The sequence below is a fragment of the Colossoma macropomum genome, unplaced genomic scaffold (genome assembly GCF_904425465.1).
Source record: "Colossoma macropomum unplaced genomic scaffold, Colossoma_macropomum, whole genome shotgun sequence".
NCBI lineage: Eukaryota > Metazoa > Chordata > Actinopteri > Characiformes > Serrasalmidae > Colossoma > Colossoma macropomum.
In genome coordinates, this window is record NW_023494790.1 from 14,774,070 (window position 1) to 14,793,923 (window position 19,854).

At 39.5% G+C, this 19,854-nt stretch overlaps 1 protein-coding gene across 5 annotated transcripts in view; it reads right to left on the reverse strand.

Moving 5' to 3' along the window:
• The window catches only part of jmjd1cb (jumonji domain containing 1Cb), a 187,651-nt gene that overhangs the window by 9,212 nt on the left and 158,585 nt on the right, over nt 1-19,854 (reverse strand). For all 5 annotated transcript variants that reach the window (XM_036572263.1, XM_036572264.1, XM_036572267.1 and 2 more), the window contains 12 exons: nt 19,635-19,836; nt 16,768-16,982; nt 16,250-16,402; nt 14,569-14,658; nt 12,907-13,034; nt 11,972-12,185; nt 9,083-9,294; nt 7,458-7,733; nt 3,722-3,890; nt 3,439-3,529; nt 3,217-3,347; nt 768-890 (listed from right to left, as the gene is read on the reverse strand). In XM_036572263.1, coding sequence (XP_036428156.1) covers nt 768-890; nt 3,217-3,347; nt 3,439-3,529; nt 3,722-3,890; nt 7,458-7,733; nt 9,083-9,294; nt 11,972-12,185; nt 12,907-13,034; nt 14,569-14,658; nt 16,250-16,402; nt 16,768-16,982; nt 19,635-19,836 — 2,004 coding nt within the window. The remainder of the gene's footprint in view (nt 1-767; nt 891-3,216; nt 3,348-3,438; nt 3,530-3,721; nt 3,891-7,457; nt 7,734-9,082; nt 9,295-11,971; nt 12,186-12,906; nt 13,035-14,568; nt 14,659-16,249; nt 16,403-16,767; nt 16,983-19,634; nt 19,837-19,854) is intronic.

Consider the following 19,854-nt stretch of genomic DNA (forward strand, 5'->3'; position numbering starts at 1 on the left):
TTCTGTAAAACAGCGACAGGCTTAGCCACGTGAGCTGGGAACGGCTCCGACAACTCCTTCCAGATGCTTCTCTTCAGCCTTTCCCCAACCACACTCCATTGTTTCCAGAATTCTTTAATGTCTGAAGCGCGTGTGTGGGTACATGCTTGTTTTCATACATTTTCAGGACAGAAATGTATGACTTTGTAGAAAAACACTGAAAAAATAGGGTGTCCTACAATGTCAAGGCCAAAAAATATTTGTAAATTGTATTTAAAAAATGGCCATAAAAAAATTACATGGTCTGGCAGATGGTGATCCAATTTTGGAAATCAGGAAATGTTCCATGTTGGTGACATGGCCTAACAGGTTTTTCCCTTCCCCCACAGATTGTGTCTAAAATTGGATCACTGTCTGCCAAACCGTTTTCACTTCATATGGGTGTTTCCGTACTTTTGAGACACCCTGTATGTGGGACATGTTATGTGTATGTAGTTCCATGTATGTTATACATATAGCACATACGTATGCCCCACATCCTGACACTGCACAAAAACAAATGTATGTGTTTTTCTGAGCCTTTTGGCACAGATGAGAGTGAGGGAAAAACAGAACTGAAGCCTGTGGACGTTTTGGCTCCAAAGAGGGGAAAAAAGGCGGTAGAGGGATTTTTCCCCCTCCCACTCCGACTGGCTCTCTTCATTAATATGAGGACTGACCTAGTTCTCCATCAGGCCACTGCTTATGATGAAGCTATAGGACAGAGTGGGATGGTGTGAAAGTCGTACCTGTTTTAGAGAGGACGCCGTTTCCTTTGGCCACTCCGACGTAAACCAGAACGCTGACGATGTCGGACACCTCCATGTGCAGGTTACCAGTGCCAAAGTCCTGCTCCTGAGACGCTGCCACACCTACAGCACACAAACATTTAGAGATCACTTTTAATCAGAGGTGTAAGTAATGAATTCTATTTACTTTCGTTACTGTACTTGAGTACAGTTTTCCCTGTAATGGTACTTTTTGGTGTAGCATTAAATCATAGTACTTTTACAAAAGTAAATTTTTAATGAAATACTTTTACTTTGTTACTTTAATTTTTAATAACATTACAGAGTAAAAATAAATATGAGCGTATCAGCTCATAAACCAATAAGAATAAAGTGCGGTTAAATTCAGGAGGGAGGAAAAACATTACCCAGTTTAGTGGAGACGGAAACTTAACCAACACACACAAGGAACAGACTGCATCCAAACAGTCATCTGTATTCATTTTCGTATGAACTAAAGAAAACTGCGTTATTAGCGGTGGCTAAACACGAAACCTGCTGAGATCTCTGCTTTCACAACTCGTCTCTAGCCTGAAACAGCATTAGCCGCGCTAACTGATCTAAGCTAAACAGGTACCGTGTTTACGGTTTCCTTTTTCCTTCCTAATGCTTCTGTTTATTAAACTTGAAATCTTTAATGTATATTTTATTATAAGTCCCTGTCAGCTACTTAGGTTAACAGGTGTCACCCTCAGCCTACAGTTGCGGATGTCCGAAGCATTTAATGCCTCTAAAAGCTACTTCTAAGAAAGTCATTACGTGAAAAGGTAACAAATACACTGCATGATGCCTGATACGTTGTTTGTCAGTAGTTTTGAGATTAGGTTTTAGAAATTTAGTCTAATACAGGTTCTTCATAAACTCTGGACAGTGATTCTGTCGTGCTGTCAGTGTTTACGCTGACTGGCCTGTTCTGATCAGACTGCGGGTGGAGTATGAAGTTTGGGCACATGCTGTACACAGACCAATCAGAGCTCACCTCACATTAATAAAGCAACCTCAGAGACATCAGGGCATCACTCAAACAGGGTTTAAACAGTGTTGAGCCATAATATGCAGATCATAGTTAGGTCTGACTGTAGAAAGAACTATACAGTTATCGCATCTGGACTTTCACTGACTTAAAAATGCAGAGGCTACACAAAAATACTCCTCAGTCTCACCTTACAGATAATACTGCATCATTAGAGATTTTGTTCAGTCAGTTCTTCACAGAACTCTAACTCTTCCTCCTCTCTCTTTTTCTTTCTCTCTCCACCTCCTTCTCCACCCCCTGCCCTCTCTCTCCATCTCCCTCTCTCTCTCTCTGCCTTGGTGTTTGTCTTTAACTGTGAGAGGCTGTTTAGCTGTTTAACTTTATCACAGTAAAAAACATCAGAGCTGAGTAAATTGCTGATGTTGCTACTGATTTTATTAGTAGAAATGTTCTGAACAGATATCAGTAAAAATATACAGTCTGAAGGTTGTGAATGTGTTTACTGTCTGAAGAGGTTCACACCTATTAATATTAAGCTAGAGTCCAGGGAGCTGATGGGCAGCAGGACTAAAATTACAGTTTTTTTTCCTCTTAAATAAACTTAATTAAACAGTAACAACCTCTGCACAGTCTTTTAGGGATTCTAAAATGCTTTATTGGAAACTAAGAAGTCTTATGAAATCAACCATGAAATGCATGCAGTTGAATGAATTTTGTTCCTTACACAGTTCACAGAAAGGTGTGTAAATGTGCACTAGCAGAGCATACTGTGATCAGACTCAGCTCTCAGAACTTTTTTCCCCCCACATAATATCATGTTTTTCTTTAGTGTTTTTCTCTACAGATTATTTCCAACGATGTAGCCGAGTCAGCTCAGAAATATTTTCAGGTTGTGACGGTGGCAATAAGTAGTTTTTCACTAAACTACTTATTTACTCTTACTTGAGTAATTGAGTAAATTATCACTACAGTAACAGTACTTGTACTTAAGTAGGGATTTTCCCTACTTTTTACACCCATGCTTTTAATACATGGTATACAAAGGTCATGCTTGGCGTGATTACAGCCATTTTAATGTGCTTGACCGCAAACCTTTAAGGACGTTTGAGAATATTTTCAGTTATTAAAGCAAAGAGACTGTAAGTGATGGTGATAATTTGTTGATGTTGTTGATTATTACTGCTTTGTTGATGTATTTATGAAGGATCAAAAAATCTGACTGCTAATGTTGTCCCCTTGTGGAGCGCTTTCAGCCTAATAAACATGAGTAATATGTGAGTGAGTGAATGAATGAATTACAAGCTATGAGGTGCATAGCATCTAAAAAGAGAAGTGTTCTACAATGTTCATTATACACGCTGTCATTCTGACAGACTGCTATACACTCCTGGAAGCATAACCAGACTAGCATATTAACAGATAGAGTTGTGGTACCGTAAGCACAGCAGAGGCGAGGGCCTAAATCCGGCCGAACAAAGAAGGGGGGGAGATGGGAAGCCAGGTTCAGATTGCCCTCTGGGTCTGAATACTCAGGCAGAGGAAGATTCTTCATCAGATCATCGTACCTAAACACACAGAATTCACCACTAACACTTGTCTTTTTCTCAAAATATCTCACTTTTCACTACAGTGACACTATAAACAGCTTCAAAGTACCTAGAGGGCATTAGAGCCATGAACTCCTCTCCTGAGGGCCAGTCTTTTAGCCTGTATACAATGCCCTCTCCGTCTTTAGATTTTGGTCGTTCTGTAGAGAGAGATAGAGATAATAATCTAAATTATGGAAGTATGTATGAGTGCCATTATTTGTCATTAATCAAACACCTTGAATTGAACTGAACTGAATTGATAAAGAAAGAGAGGACAGACGAACAGACTATAAGAACATAAATGTGAATAAACACTTGTCCTCCAGCTGAGGCATCTCCAGGTAACTCACTTGTCAGGTCTTCAAAGCCATCCCAGAACTCTTTGATGCCTGAGTTGGACACCACACTGTCTTTGCAGTTCACTAAGTCCCCCTGGTGGTCAGCAAACTCCTGGTTAAAAGACTCAGCCTTCCACAGGCTGGCGTTGAGCTTCTTGTGCACCCCTGAGACAAGCACAGGCTGGAAAAACACCACAGAGGAAATGAGCATTTAATGACAGCCAGGATCACAGCAACTCTCAGACTGCTCCCTTTTTACACAGTGGAAAATATCAAGTGTGGAGGGAAAAAAACCCAATACAGCACGGTTAAAGTAAGAGAATGCTGCACTACCTTCATGCAAATTGCCAGCTAATCACTATCAATTTACCAAGAAGTTTAATGGGGAATTCCACTGATTTCTCATCATCAATATGTAAACAAATTCAGGGTGGTTTGATGCGAAACGCCTGCACTAGTGGTGATAGGAAGTGGATGTCTGAAGCATTTAATGCCTCTAAAAGCTACTTCTAAGAAAGTCATTACTTGAAATGGTAACAAATACACTGCATGATGCCTGATACGTTGTTTGTCAGAAGTTTTGAGATTAGGTTTTAGTCTGAAAATATATTTTTATATGCATTCTTGGCATAGTGGTACAATCAGGGTGCTGTATGGTAAAATAGTACCCAAACAAACCTTTTTTTGTTTTTTTCTTTTTCAAACTTTCCACTACTTTACCATAATCAACATTACATACATGAACATGCCATTTTGTCACTACAAATCATACCACTACTGAAACTTAAAAGTGTTTCAGTAGTGACAATTTTAGCTTATTTTGAGAGGAACTCAGAAACGCCAGCCAGTACATGACTAAGAGTTACAGTTTTAAACAGTTGTACACACATAAAATCATAATAATAAATTTTTCATTAAAGCACAAAAAATGTTTACTTAATTGCAGAAAATATATGTTTTGGTAATGACAGTTCTTAATGTCACACTGACTTTCAGACTTTGGGACACATATACTTCACAACAATAGGACCTAACTGCTCATCATGTGGCCAAGAGGGACAGAGATTTTTTGAATAAAGATTTTTTCTTTAATTAAACTCAAGATAATTCTAGGATCTTAAAATATCATTTGAAAAAAATGCAGAAACATTCAGTATTATTTTCACAAATTGAAATTTAGTGGTTAGGGTTTGGGACAGCCACCTCCCAAAACAAAATACCCTATAAATGACAATTTTGTATATATTTAGCTTATTACTATTTCTATGAATGCCTTAATTTAAATAGATAATAAAATAATCCTTGTAAATATCTAAGATCTGAATATTTAAAAGTTTAATAGCTTAATTTAACAGTTTTTTTTTACTGTGGGATCACAGTTTGAACTAATTCGGTAGAATGGAACTCCAGAAACCTGTTCTGGAAAAGCATTGCTTTGTTGATGTGTTTACGTAGCAACAAAAACTATTTGACTGCTGATGGTGCCCCCTTGTGAAGAATTTTAAGTCTGCAAATTTAAGTGAGCGCGTTACAAAGCATGAGCTCCATATCTAAAAGCAGAAGTGCTCTATAATTTTCGTAAAGACTGCAATACACTACAGGGCAATATGGCTTCTATTTTCTCAGACCATAAAAGAGGAAGGTGCCTATCTCACAGATGGAACTTTAACTGATGACAGCACTCTGCTATAACGGTTTAATTAGTCAATCAAATAACAGCAGAGGTAGTGGAGTGACTGATTACAGAAACATCAATCAGTTGCAGCCCTTGTGGGAGTATGTGTGGGTAAGGGCAGAGAATCTAAAGCAGCACGTATTTTTTCAAAGCTACCACTACTTTGAGATCAATGACATTAAATTTAAAAACTCAGAGGACACGTGTAGGTTAATTGCCGTTTTTGAATAGTAAATAAAATGCCTACATTTGTGTTGTAGCCGTTGCAGCCCCTCGTTCCCTTCAAAAACACTGTAAAGAAATCTGAGACACCACTTCACATCAAACCAATCTACATGATTTTGTTTACATCTCAAAAATTTAAATATGCAGAAATTACACAGAAATTCCCTTTAAGTGACTAATTGTGGCAGTCCTATACATAATACTGCCTCTCAGTCAAACCTCTCCTATATTTTACACTGCATTCAGAGTGACTGGCATACGCTGACACAATTATCTTTCCTGAACAACACAGTGCCTGCTCAAAAACAACAGCGTATGCAGCTGACCGCCCATCGAAAGCATGTGGCGCACCGTCAGGACAGCCCCATTTTATTATGGCTGCACGCTTCCTGTGGAGCCATAAAGTCATGGTGCAGAGAAAGAAGCTCGATAAATGTCATTTTGACTCATGGAGCAAGAGGAGCTTGGGGGAAGACAAAAGCAAAGAGAAAGAATGCTGATGCACCACACAGCTCAGTAGGGGGTGAGGGTAAGCAGACACATCCGAGAGACAGATGTGAAAGGAAAAAAGAAAGAGTATATACTAGAAGAGAAATGAAAAAAGAAGCATATCACTGCTGTACAAAAATACAACATGTATCCCCATTTTTTAATTTTTTGTTTTCTACACAGTCTACTGTTTGTTACATTGTCTAAAAATTTCATAATGAGTGAACCTATAGAACTACTCCAAAATCACTTGGAGTAAAACCTCTTTACTATAAATCACACAAAAAAAAACACTACATTACTGGGCCATTTTTGCCTTCTCCTGTAAAGGTAGTGGTTTGGAGATTTTTTTGGACAGCAACAATACACTATACCAACAGCCTTTACACTGCACTAAGCTTCATTTCTGGAGTCCACTGTTCTTCATGAAAGTTTACAGCCAAAATGTAAAAGCATACTATGTTATTAACAAGAACAATGGCTTGTTTCTAATGACCTGCCTCATATTAGGCATATTTTGAAGCACTTACAGCAAACAAAACTATTACAACATACAGCAAATGAACATTGGGCAAGTTCTTTCTTCAATTTGTTCATGAGAAAGTTCCTTAGAAAAAGTCTACCTCAGATTCATGGCGTGTTTTTAAACCGCAGACTTGTTTGCATCTATGTGCTCTTGAGTGTGTGTAGATTCTGTTCTTATCTAAGAACAAATCCCAAATGACTAAACATTGGTGAATGTCAGAATCTTCATGAAAAAAGTAAGTGGATTTTAAGAAAAAAAATCTTCTTAAGAATGGTTGTTGAATGAGGCTTTAAAGTGGCCGAAAATTTTGTTCTCACCCAAATGTAGATGATAGGCCAAGAAGTGTCTGATGCCTGATGCGTGTTTGCTTCTTTAATTTTGTGTTGGCAAAACAAGGCTAACATAGCTAAGAAGTAATGTATGCTTAAATAATGGAACTTAGCTGCTCATGCACTGTTGCTGTGACTCCACCATTGGAGGCCTCTTGTTCACATATAAAAGTTGTATGGCAATTTCTACTGATAGATTCTCTTGATAAAAGTTACTTCCACTTACTGCAATGCAATGAATTTATCACTAGAGTACATCAAGTCTAAAGCAAAACATGCCAGCGATATCAGTAACACGATTAATCTTAGCAAAAAGGACGCTTTCAGCAGACTAAATTGGACAGTGTTTGCGGGAGAACTACGGATAAATCAACAAGCAGTAAACAAAGAAAGGCAACAGCAAAGTGAAAAGCTACCATTCCCCTCAAGACAAGACACAACATAGTGTTATGAGAGCGAGAGGCTACAATAAAGTTCTGTTTGTCTGGTAGCAGTGTGACTGACCTGGCCCTTGCTCCAGCACTCTCGGAAGAGTTTCCAGTTGTTGCTGTTACGGTGGTCTTTGAGCCAGAGTAGCCTGCGGTCGTAAAGCCAGCAGTGGGGGATGTCGGGGTGTTTGGGCGTTTCCTCAGCCGGCTTCCTCCGCTCGGCCCTGGCCTCCTCCACTGGCTCCGACTTCAGGCTCAGCTTGGAGCCACGGCTCGCCGGGATCTTGTTCTCCACCACTGAGGCAATGATGTCATCCAGGATGTTGGGCATGGTGCGGCCACTCTTCCCCGTCTACACATGGACAACAGGGAGCTTGGATGAGAAATCTAACACTGCACAGCTAGGTGAGGCTGAGGTAAGTGCTTATAACTGATGTTTTCTTCCTATGGGTCAAAGCTGTGTCAGAAATAGGGGTTCAGTTTCTTCTAAGCACATCATCATATAGTACAAGCAATGGCCACGTACATTCCTCTTTGGTCTGAATGAATATTTGACAGACTGACTTAATACATATCTACAGTTAGATTTTTGCATTCTGTTTCCATGAAAGTTATTCCCACGGCCTGTGACAGTGGTGCTTTGTAGGCCTACAACAACTGATTAGTAAAACCGATTATGAAAGCAATCTTAGAACAAAAGTATACAAAAGTTATTCATATTTTAGGAGGTGTGTCTGAGGAGATAAGATACAAGAATCTACACCTTCAGTGCATAAGGAAGGGGAAAGTCAAAAGAAGAATAATTGGATAAAACTGGAGCCTCCCACATCAGATAAACAGTACGTAAAGCTTTCATCTTTAAGAGGGAGGAGAAAATTGAGGAACTCAATTTTAGAGTCCAGACCTCAATGTCATCAAATGTGTTTGGGATTATTTGCATTGTTAGAAACAGAAAATGCAACCGATTTCTAAGACTGAACTTTTAGAAAAAAATTTCCCTGCAGATTTCTTTGAAAAACCGAAAGCAAGTCTCCTGAAAAGAATGGAGGCTGTAATAAAGGTAAACAGTGGACACACTAATTCCTGAAATAAATTATATTATATTTAGTTGTTGAGACATTGGTGTATTTTTAAAAAAATATGTTTTCTGCTTTTTTCCCTGACAATGAAAAGCAGGAAACTTCACTGACTGTATCGACCTGAAATAAAAAACCTGAGTGCAGTCTGACATTTATACAGTTTTTTATGTACATATTACATAAAATACTACTTGCATTGGCCCACGACTCCCATGTAGTTAGATTAGTTGATTAATTGAATAATAGCTTTTTTAAGATTAAGATTAAGAGACCCTTATTAGTCCCACAACAGGAAAATTTCACAATCTAACCCATCCATGCAGTGAAACACCACATACACACTAGTGAAGACAAACACTAGGGGGCAGTGAGCACACTTGCCCGGAGCGGAGTCTGTTAGGAGTCTTGCCCAAGGACTCTTACTGGTATAGTGTAGGGTGCTTACCCAGGTGGGGACTGAACCCCAGTCTACAGTGTAGAAGGTAGAGGTGTTACTACACTACTACTATACCAACCCTATTTATTAAATGATTATATAAATAACCTACACAATGCACTTGGTGAGCACTAGTGTATTGTGTATGCTATATGTGCATGTGTGTGTGTTTGTGTGCTTTGTGACCTGTGAGGCGGTGGAGTAAACCGGAGCAAAGGCGATGCCTGCATCGGTGGAGCCCAGGCGCAGCTTTCCAGCCGTGGTCGTGAGCAGATCTCTCAGTGTGGAGCCCTGCTCGGTGCTGCTGGCCACTAGAGAGGAGGCTTTACAGTGCAGTGCCTCCAGAGACTCTGCATCCTTCTCCTCCTTCACTTTGCCTACACATGATTCCTTATTCTCTGCAATAAACACACAATAAACAACATATTCAACTCACACTGCCAATGCTCACCATGAATAACACATAGCGTTATTATAGACTATGTTATATAATAATAATAAAAAAATAATAATAATAATAATAAGTTTCATTTATATAGAACCTTTTAAAAACCCCAGGTTGCTGTTAAGAGCACGTCTATGAACAAGCTACATTCAATAGGCCATTCAAAAATGATGCTATGATGAATATGATCTTTCTTGGATAGTGATGATTCACAATGGTGGAGGATTAAAACCCCACTCACTGCAAAGCTTATTTTTTTCTGCTCTAGCACACTTGATTAAGTTCTTGAAGGGTTGCTAATTAGCTGATTTGAATCAAGTGAGTCAGAACAGGGAAAGCAGAAAAAGAATGTGCTTGTGATTGAGGGCTTGTGGTACAGTACTGGCTAATTTTACAATGTAATAATGATTTAAATACATACAAATAAAGTGGAATTCTACTGATGTTTCTACATTTTTGCATAATGGTTTGATGAAAAATGTTCCATTCTAAAGAAACATACAGAGTTAGAACCATTCACAGTAGTGGTGAAAGAAACCGGACACTAGTTTACGTCGCTAAGACATAAACTAAGTCATTCAGAGTGGTTTGATGTGAAACGCTCCATTCTAGAGAAACGTATTAACTCAGATTTCTTTACAGTGGTTACAATGTCTACAACACAAGTGAACCAACGTGTCTACTGAGTTTTTATATGCAATCATTTCATGTAATAACTTTCAGTGAGGCAGCTTCAAGAGGTATTAAACTCCTCAGACACCTGGTTCCTATTACCACTGCATTAAACGATTTTAATCCACTAAGTTTCTACAATGGGACATTTCACACTAAGTCATGCTGAATGACTTTGTTACATCTTAACCATTTAATTATGCAGAAAATTTGGTGCAATTCCTCTTTAACACCTCTAAAAGCTACTTCATGGAAAGTGATGAAATGGTCTTGTGATAATTTTGGGATAAGGTTTTAGCCTTAAAAAAACAACATTTTTAACCCATTCATGGTGGAGAGGTACATGCAAGGCAAACTAGTCCCCAAAGAAAACAATGTTTTAAGATTTACTACTATCTTCCTATTAATAATATTACATAAACATAAAAACTTGTTCACTGGTTGTTTTGTATAGTACATAAAATGGCTACTTGGAACATCTCAACAACTGAATTATGCTAAAAAATCTGTAGAACTGGAGCCGTACTTAAGCAAGGCCTATATCAGTGCACTATGTAAAAGCAGCTGAAGGGCTGAACAAACATGCGGTTAGGTGAGCTCTCTGGACTGTGGCAGCCAGTAGGCTGAGAACTGCAGTAATGTATACCACTAAATGCAAGGCTTGTGGAACGCTGACTGCCTGTCAAGTGTGCACACATATATTCAAACACTCACACATACAGAGAGGTAATAAACCAAAGCAGTTGGCAAACCCTCCATTCCCAGCTGCCATTACTCAAACTCAAGTCTCATATGTACTCCACAACTCCTGAAAGAGTTAATGAAAACAGTGGGCATCTCACACTTTCAGACTAATATTTGGGGACCACCAAGGATAACGTATTGCTAGACACGTGTTCATCTAATAATGTAATAATAAAGTATACTGCGATTTTCAAGACACATCATATTGTTATCCTGGACACTTTAAAATATCATCACTGCCCTGTAGTCAAAGACATTTTTGCAGAGACATTTTAGATATGCAGAGTAGCTTTTCAATACGCTGTCCCATTGTGATCTCATGCTTTATTCATTGTTTGCACAGCTGTTTTAGTGCGTTATTGGTCTAAGACCCTTCACTGAGCTCACTGTAAAGGTTGCAATGCTATCCTTTCATATAATGTGCTATCAAAAGCAGGGGTTCCCAATCTTTTCAAGTCAGGATCAACACGTGCAGGTGTCTACAACACAAAGCCATTTTACGTACTATAAGTGAACCTGCACATGTTGGATTTTATATGTTGGTAAAGCTTTGTTCAGTACAATTCTGCCTTTGCAGTAAATGCTTCAGATTTCTCCTTTTGGTATGACGTTTTTTTCTATAAGTTTAATAAATTGTATGTTTACAGCCATTAAATCCCTTCTTGTTAAAATAATAAAACAACTAAAGCTTTAGCATGCAATGTAGCCTAAAGGCTACTGTTACTGTAGCTATGCACTCTGCTTTGTTTTAAATAACTGATGTAATCATAACGTAAAAATCTTTTAAGCCCCTGTTCATGTTTGGTGAGAAAAGCCATTTTATATGTGCTGCACAGCTTTATCAATTTAACAATATACACACATCACACAAATTAAATAGGTTTATCTCGCACTGCTAGATAATGTTCTAAAGCCAGACAACATATCTGGGCTGTTTCAAGACATGGACTAACGTTACACATTAAAAGAAAACTTGTTAATAGAAAACAGATGGCAAATAGAATTACTTCTGTGCATCTAAAAGCTGCAGACGCCGTGTTTTTAAATTGCCCAACCTGTCAGCAACTGACCATAATATTGTCAATCGCCTCAAGCTTAGTCAGCATTTTGACACCTGAACTGTAAAATCACTGTAACGCACTGCCCCTGGTGGCTTTCTGCTGCTTAATGTCACCTCCCAAACACTCAGTTTCTCTTGCTTTCTCTTTGCCTACCTTTCTTCTCCTCGCGGGATTTCTGCTCGGCCAGGTCGGCCAGGAAGTGCAGTGGAGACTGAGACTCAGGCGGCGTAAGTTTGCTGTCCGTGCTCGTGTCGCTGGCAGGGCTGCTACCTCCGTTAGCCTCCACCTTCTGAGTCAGGTTGTGCTGGCCCCCTTCGGGCTTGCACAGGGACAGCTTGTTGCTATGGTTCAGCACGTTTTGTAGCACCTGCAGGAAGACAACATAGGAAGGGTGAGAGCTGGCTATCAGAGACACCAGAGGAGTGCTTAGAGGAGAGACCAAAATATTTTGTTTTATGTGAGCTTTCTATAAGAGAAAGTGCTAATATGGATCCCTCTTCTGACTATGTGATATTAATCCCTTATCAATAAAGACACTGAAAAAAGCATTTTTAAAGGGCCCATGTTTAACTGCAAGTTTAAACCTCACTTTTTAAAAAATAAAGGCTTGATACATGCAGTTAAACATACAGTTCACTCTCCAGTCCACACAGTCCATGTATGCAAACTAAGCTGAAAAACAGGCACTGTTTTTTGTGATGTCAAGCACAATGCAGGTCATTTTCATATATGACTCTTAAAGACACAGATACAGAAACAGCCTGTTTTTTGTAAACCACCAAATCCACCAAAGATGAAATATTTTACAGCTATAAAATGCAAAATCAGGACTAGATCCACCAGGATTACCTGGATTTGCAAATATAACATTGTAGAGGGTTACAAATGCTTAAAATAATCAAATTGAGATTTTTTTTCTTCAGCAATAGCCCAGCGATGTTTGAACTTTCTACTCTTCTGGAGTACAATAAATATCAGTTTGAAATGACAGTCAAATCTATGCCTCTGTCTGATGCTAACTCCCTTTTTTAAACGAATTTTGTGCAATAAGGCTGTGTAAGAGCGTGCATATATGCATGCATACTGACCTGTGAGACACCATTGGTGGATGGGAGCTTGTTGTGGAGGACGTTCTTGTTACTGACACATGTGCAGTGCGCTTTGATGCCATACTTCTCCCTGAGCAAGTGCATGGTGTTGACCAGGTCTGTCAATACTGCAACACAAAAAAACACACAAAAAAGCCTTAGCACAACACAAAAAGCCTCTTCCTTTTTGTTGTGCCTCATCATCCAAGCAGCTGAGCACAACCATATGAATTCCAGACAAAAACATTCCCTAAAAACACAAAAGGTCAATGGGGCTGAGTTTCTGTTATGCTGAATTCAGCATGTGTCTACACAAGAGTGAACTAAATACGGTGCAGTTTTGGCTCTGCGTCAAGCACGCCTCAAGGCCCACAAAGTGGTTCTTTGTTCCACACTCTCAGGGTGCCCACTTTGGGCAAGAACTTGTTTTTCTATGGCATTTGACTTCAGAAAGAGGGGGAAGAGTGGGTGGGATTGTGTGGTCGTGTGTGTATGTGGGTGCCTGGGCATGTTTGTGTGTGTTAAGCTAGCTGGTAGTAGGCAGCAGTGAAGGCCCACAATGTGAGGACTAGACAGCAATGCTTTATTTCTTGCTTTTATAGGGCCTACATAATTTTAAAAAATGTGAAAGTTTGAAGTACTACCTAATCATTGTTTATATTTCAAAACGAATCATTCATTCTCCAGTCCTTAAACTGAGCTGATCTGTTTTGAATTCATCATGTTTGTGTTGTCACATCTATGAATATGCATGTATGAATTACTTATCCTCGTTGTCCAAAGAAAAACCCGAAATAGCAACTTAACAGGAGAAGTCAAAAACATTCTTACCTTTAAATGTAAATGTAAATGCCAGCTGCCATGTCGAAATGATAAAGAAACTAAAATCGTCCCAAACAGAGATTTTTGGACATCTTTGGATATATATATATATATATTTTTTTTTGGACAGGGACAATATATTTGCCCATTCAGTGTAGTTTATTTTACATTTGAGTCCTAATCATCGAGCTGGACCTTCTTTTTGAGCCTGCATGTGACGTTAATGCGTAAAAATGTATGATGTTGTCCTAAAACTGTTGGGTCCTGCTAAATCTGACCCAACACCTCTGACTTTTAAATTACTATTTCAGACTGTACAGGACGACTTGTAGCAGTGCACGTACACCACACTTTAGCCTGTTTTCTTCTCCTAATTCTTAATTTTGACCAAAAAGAAAATCTTACGTCGTGCAACTTTAAATTACATCAGGTGTGCTGGCGGTGAAAAACAAAACTATGAGATGACTGACAGCAACAAGGAGAAATCTGGAATCAAACCTGTGCTCTTCTAACCAGTTCATAGCTTTTTGAAAACAAAAAAAAAATCTAGTTACTTTTTTACTGTATTAATGTCAGGTTGAATTTCTTCAAATGTTATACAGTTTTTTAAAAGCAAGAAAACAAGACAATTTTAAAACATTTGCCTAGGTGCTCAAGACTTTTGCACAGCAGAGTACCAAAAGCAGCCTGTTTAAAATTAAATGAAAATCCAAAACAAGAAAGAAAGTAGAATGTGGATCCTTTAAACTTTTTTCCTCTGTTTTCTCTTTCTAAAGAAAGAACTGCAAGTTCCAGTAGCAAGGTAAAAAGGGGGGGCGCAGTGTGAAAATGATTTCATACCCGTTCCTGGAATAATCTGCGTTGGCATCAAGTGCTTGTGATCGTGCGGCTGTCCCTTGACGCATTTTAGCCAGGCATACAGCTCTTTGTCTGTGGAACAATGAAAGGAACGTTACTCACATAGGAGAATCAGTGACAGCTTTCTTTAAAAGAGGGGAAAAAAAAACATGAGCAATGCAACAGTGCAGACACAGACGCTCTCCCTGGGTTGTGGTGGAGTGGAGGAGCCTCAGTGTTCACAGCTTAACGTAAATACAAGTCGGGAAGGAGCAGAACATGAGCATGACTAAGCAGAAGGAACGGCAAGGTTTAGTGACACCGCTCTGCGGGGGCTTCCGATAGAGTCAACTCCATACACCGCGGAGGTGAAGGAGTCCAAGAGGAGTTGAGAACGTTTCATGGGACTGAAAATGAATGTTGGAAGAGAGCAGAACAAAGAGAAAAAAACAAGGTATGTGTGAAAGAAGAGTGGGTGTGTTTGGAACGGAAGGTTTATTTAAAAGCCAAACTTGTAATTTGCCCTTAAACCAAAGTAGTCGATCAGCCATGACGTTTTGTGTCTGACATTTGCTCTTAGCTTTAATTAAAGTTACGAGATTAATGTAGCTATTACAGCTACATTATGGAAGCATATGGACAAGCTATAAGCATTGTGCAAACTATGTGACATACAGAGCCAAGGAATTTTTTCACTGGGCATGATTACCAGGCATGTGCACAGACCCCAGGAGGGGCCTGAGCCACTGCCCTCAGACTACAAATGCCTTCTTGGTCACCATGTATAACTACTGCCTTTTACACGGACTGTTTGAAGTTAAATAATAAGTTTCAGCTAAATGATCAAAAGATACAGATAAGTTTCAGCTCAGTCTCACCCTGGGATTAAAGACAGTGGCTCAGTTTGAATCCCTGCCCCCCAACTTCTCTGTTAATCGTCCAGACGGTTACTAATCTAAACCCAGAACTAACTCTAGTTCCTGTATCTGTTTTTAACTAATCAATGGCCTGCATTTCTACACCTATACTGTTATCTACAAAAATAGACAACATTATAGACACAATTCACATCAATATGGCTGTTGATATGTTTCTTAGCTATACAACATCCATTTATATAATGTCATACACTGTCAGAAACCACATTAGCAAGTCTGTTTGTTTACTTAACAAACTTGCGCAGTTTAAGGCAAGTCAGTGATGATTCAGGTGTGCAGCTCACACAATGCTAATTAGTGTACATAAACATCCATTACTTATATTAGTTACATAAGCTTATTACACGATCCAGTGCAAAACTACAGAAGTAAACATGTCTTGCCTGATCGGCTACATTTTACTTAAATAAATAGCACTACTTTCATGATATCACTTGACTAGATAATACTGCTTATATGCAGACTACCACTTCTGGGAGCAGTGGCAGACTGCTAGGGGCTTGTGGTTTCCAGTTTCTCTCCATCTCATATCTCTGCATCTCAGACCCAAGCCTGTCATTGTAAGCAGCCATGGGCTACATGATTGCCCAACCTGCAGCATGGCAAAGCAGCATGCAGCATGCCAACCAGCCCACTATGTACAGCCCCAGCTGATTTGCAGCGGGCACAGAGTATACAGAACAGCTGGCTGGGTGTTGTAGCAGTACCCAGGCTCAAAAAACATGAATATCAAAATGGCAACTGACCTTTGGAACTCTTCCTCTCCTTCGCCTTGTAGCAGTCCAAGCACACCACAAATCCGCATTTCTGGCAGACCCAGTGGATGTTGAACAGTGTGGCTTCACATGCATCACAACTCTCCCTCACCCCCCTCACTGCCCGCTTCCACGCTATCTTGGCTGCAAGGCAAAGCAAACAGGACTTGGATGAAAACGGACATTCACATGGCAGACTGCAAGAGCTCTCTCTGTTAAGAGCAGTCAGGCAGGACTATTTCTCCTCCTTGACTCATGAGGGGTTTAAAAAGCACAACCTCCCTCCGTGTTGTTATTGTTATTGAGCACTGTGTCTGCTACATCCTTGGGAAATTGGGAATACACACGAGTAACTGATGTATATGGGTCTGAGAGATTAAGGAGTAAAAGAAAGGTCATATTCTGTCATTTAACAATGTAAGACAGCGACAATGAGAACTGGAAAAAGGCTGATATGTTAAAAGGAATCCAAAGAACAGTACAGATTTTGAACTCAAGGCTTCCTTTACCATCTTTCTTTATCCAAGTGGCTGCAGTGTTCTCACTCATGACCAGCTGGCAGAACTTGTCTCCAATGTAGCTGAGGATATATTTGGAGGTCTCAAGGTCTAGGTCGTTTTCCTCATATACATCCGGAGCCCAGAGACTCAGTGCCTCCTCATCATGCTGGTCAGGGGAAGAGAAGCCATCAATCCGGATCACTCCATTCTTGCTATAGGAAAGGCTGCAGAGAGGGAAAGTGAGAATGAGTGAGATGAGGAGAGGAAGAGAATAAATAAAGGAGAGAGAGAGAGAGAGAGAGAGAGAGAGAGAAGCAAAAAAGACAGTGTAATCAGAGTTTACATCCTTCCCCAGAGCAACTCTGAGCTTTAACAATACAATTAGAGAAAACTACTGGCTTTAAATGAGCAGGGGTATGTGTGTGTGTTGGACATGAGCCTGGACATGTTGTATTAGAGACAAGTGTGTAAATTCGGATATATGGATATCAGAACTTATCTTAGCAGCTGTAATCAGGTATTTGTTTAGGCCATTGTAGTCTGCAACATAAATCATGCATTACCTGCTAATTTTTCATGCTTTACTGCAAGCCCTCTCAAAGTGAATGTATAAATCTATAACAGTAAATACAATCTGAGGGAGACTTTATTTCTATAAATACAGTTTTATTTTAAAATGATATACCTCTTTCCATAGGGCAAGAGTTTGCAATCAGGGATGCAATCAGGGGGAGTAAGCGAATAAACTGCTATTGAACACAGTTGACATTGCTATTTTCACATTTTTTACATTACATTTCAAGCCTATCAATATATTTATTCTGTCATTTTTTAACCATTTCTGCATTTCCAGCTGTAACGCACATGATTTTTTTTTTATGTCTGGATGACAAATGTGGCTATGTCCTATGGTTATGTAGGGTTTACTTGCAATGTACAGTCATGGCCGAAAGTGTTGGCACCCCTGAAATTTTTCCAGAAAATGAAGTATTTCTCCCAGAAAATTATTATTGCAATTACACACGTTTTGTTATACGTTTATTTCCTTTGTGTGTATTGGAACAACACAAAAAAAACAGGAAAAAAAAAGCCAAAAATGATATAATTTCACACAAAACTCCAAAAATTTTCTGAAAAAATTTCAGGGGTGCCAACACTTTTGGCCATGACTGTATGTCTTGCAGATTGCAGTTCAACAAAATGCAAAGTACCCCTCCAAAAAAAAAAAAAAATCCAGATCCAGGGGTGTCCAGATGCCATTCTTTTAACAATGTGGACATTTTTACAGCAAAAATGGCTAAAATGCCCATGCGTACAAGAAAGAGGGAGACAACTTTTTCAAACAGACCTTAAAACCACTTCATCCCTTAGCATGCCTCATCTATGCAGGCTTTAATGTCCAGCCAAATCAGTTTACCAAACCAAACGAGTGGTCAACACTGGACAAAAGTCACCTAATCTGGACTGATGGTGGTACAGCGACATGGCAAGCTCTGCCGGCCAGGGCTGCCACTGAGAGCGATTAAGTAAAGGAGAAAATCCTCTTTGGCAGATTTCCCCTAGAGGATGTCAGAGGATTAAAGATAACAAGCGAGTGCTTCACCAATGGGAAAATTCTAAATTAATACGTTTAGAAAATGTAAGCCGAGTCTTTCTGATCTAGGCTAAACCAACCCTCAGCGCAGGCAAGATAGTGGCTATAACAGGCTTTCTCTATACTAGTGGACTAGACTGGACTCCTGCTCTCTGGGGTGGAATTAAGGGTGACTGATCTGACACCCGCACACTTCTGACTGATGTAACTGGTGGCTGGTCTTGGGTGTGTGCTGGGATGGAAGTCTTTCTAAATAAAGACAGACAGCTTAAGCTGACAACGTCAACTGGATTTCTGATTAACTCACAAAAAAACTCACAAAAGTACAAACAAAATTTAGGCATCAGGATGGCTGCAGCCAGGGTTGGGTGATACAACGGTAATAAGGTATACCACTTTATGTAAAGAACAACGCCAAATTTCAATTTCATGTCTAAAGAGCCAAACAAACACTATCCACTTTCAGATGGGCTCACTGTGGTATGGGAGCTCATTGATGGGTGGCACTGATAGAAAGAGGAGAAAAAGCAAAGCCATTAAAACCCTTAAAAAAGTAAGCACGACAGTAACAGATGTAATGCATGACTCAGGGTTTTTTCCGACTCCTGCTGCTGGACTCCACTTAATTTTAACCAAGACAGTGCCAGACCCAGTCACTCGACTTAGACTACTCTCAGATATCCTCTAAACAGTGCTGGGATGGGATGTTATTTACAGTTTTTGTGATAAAACTGCATCACCATGTACTTTTCTGAATATATCATTACTAGTGTCTGTACCTTAAGAACACTGAGTGTCTCAGTTAATGAGATTTAGTGCAGAATGGTATGCAATATGTTAAATAAAACTTTGTATTCCCAGTCTTTGCTTATTTTTATTTTATTTTTTAGAAGTGGCACTACTGGTCCTTTTTCTTCTCCAACTTATCAAACATCAGTAAAGCTGACAATCATAATGCCTATCTTTTATTGAGAAATTATTTTGAAGTATCATGATGTTATATTTTTTCATATCACTCATCCCTAAATGTAAGATTGGTCCACAGACCTGTTAATTTTTACACAAACATGAAGTGCAACGATGAGGTGAAGCTTCAACATACATCAATCTATATCAGAGTACCTCCTGCATAAACACCACAAGTTATTCCATACTTTAGAGTTCTAAGACCCTGAGACTCTATCTAAGACTGTATTGTTAGGCCTCAAGCCAGCATCAGTAGTATTAGTATTTATGGCAACAGTGGCATGTCATCATCATTTCTTTGGTCAGTGTCTCTCACCGGCGAAAATGGTAAAAGCGGCAGAAGACTGGCGAATGAGCGGGTTCTTCTCCTTTTTTGGTCCGGACGGAGCGGCATTCGCGGCACTTCTGCAGGTTGGGGCCAATCTCGGAGCACGCATCATCCTGCAAGAATGACTCGCCTGTCTGCTTCAACTTCTTCACCTTCCTCCAGTCCTTCAGCACAGAGCGAGGGATGCCATCTGAACACAGGACAAAAA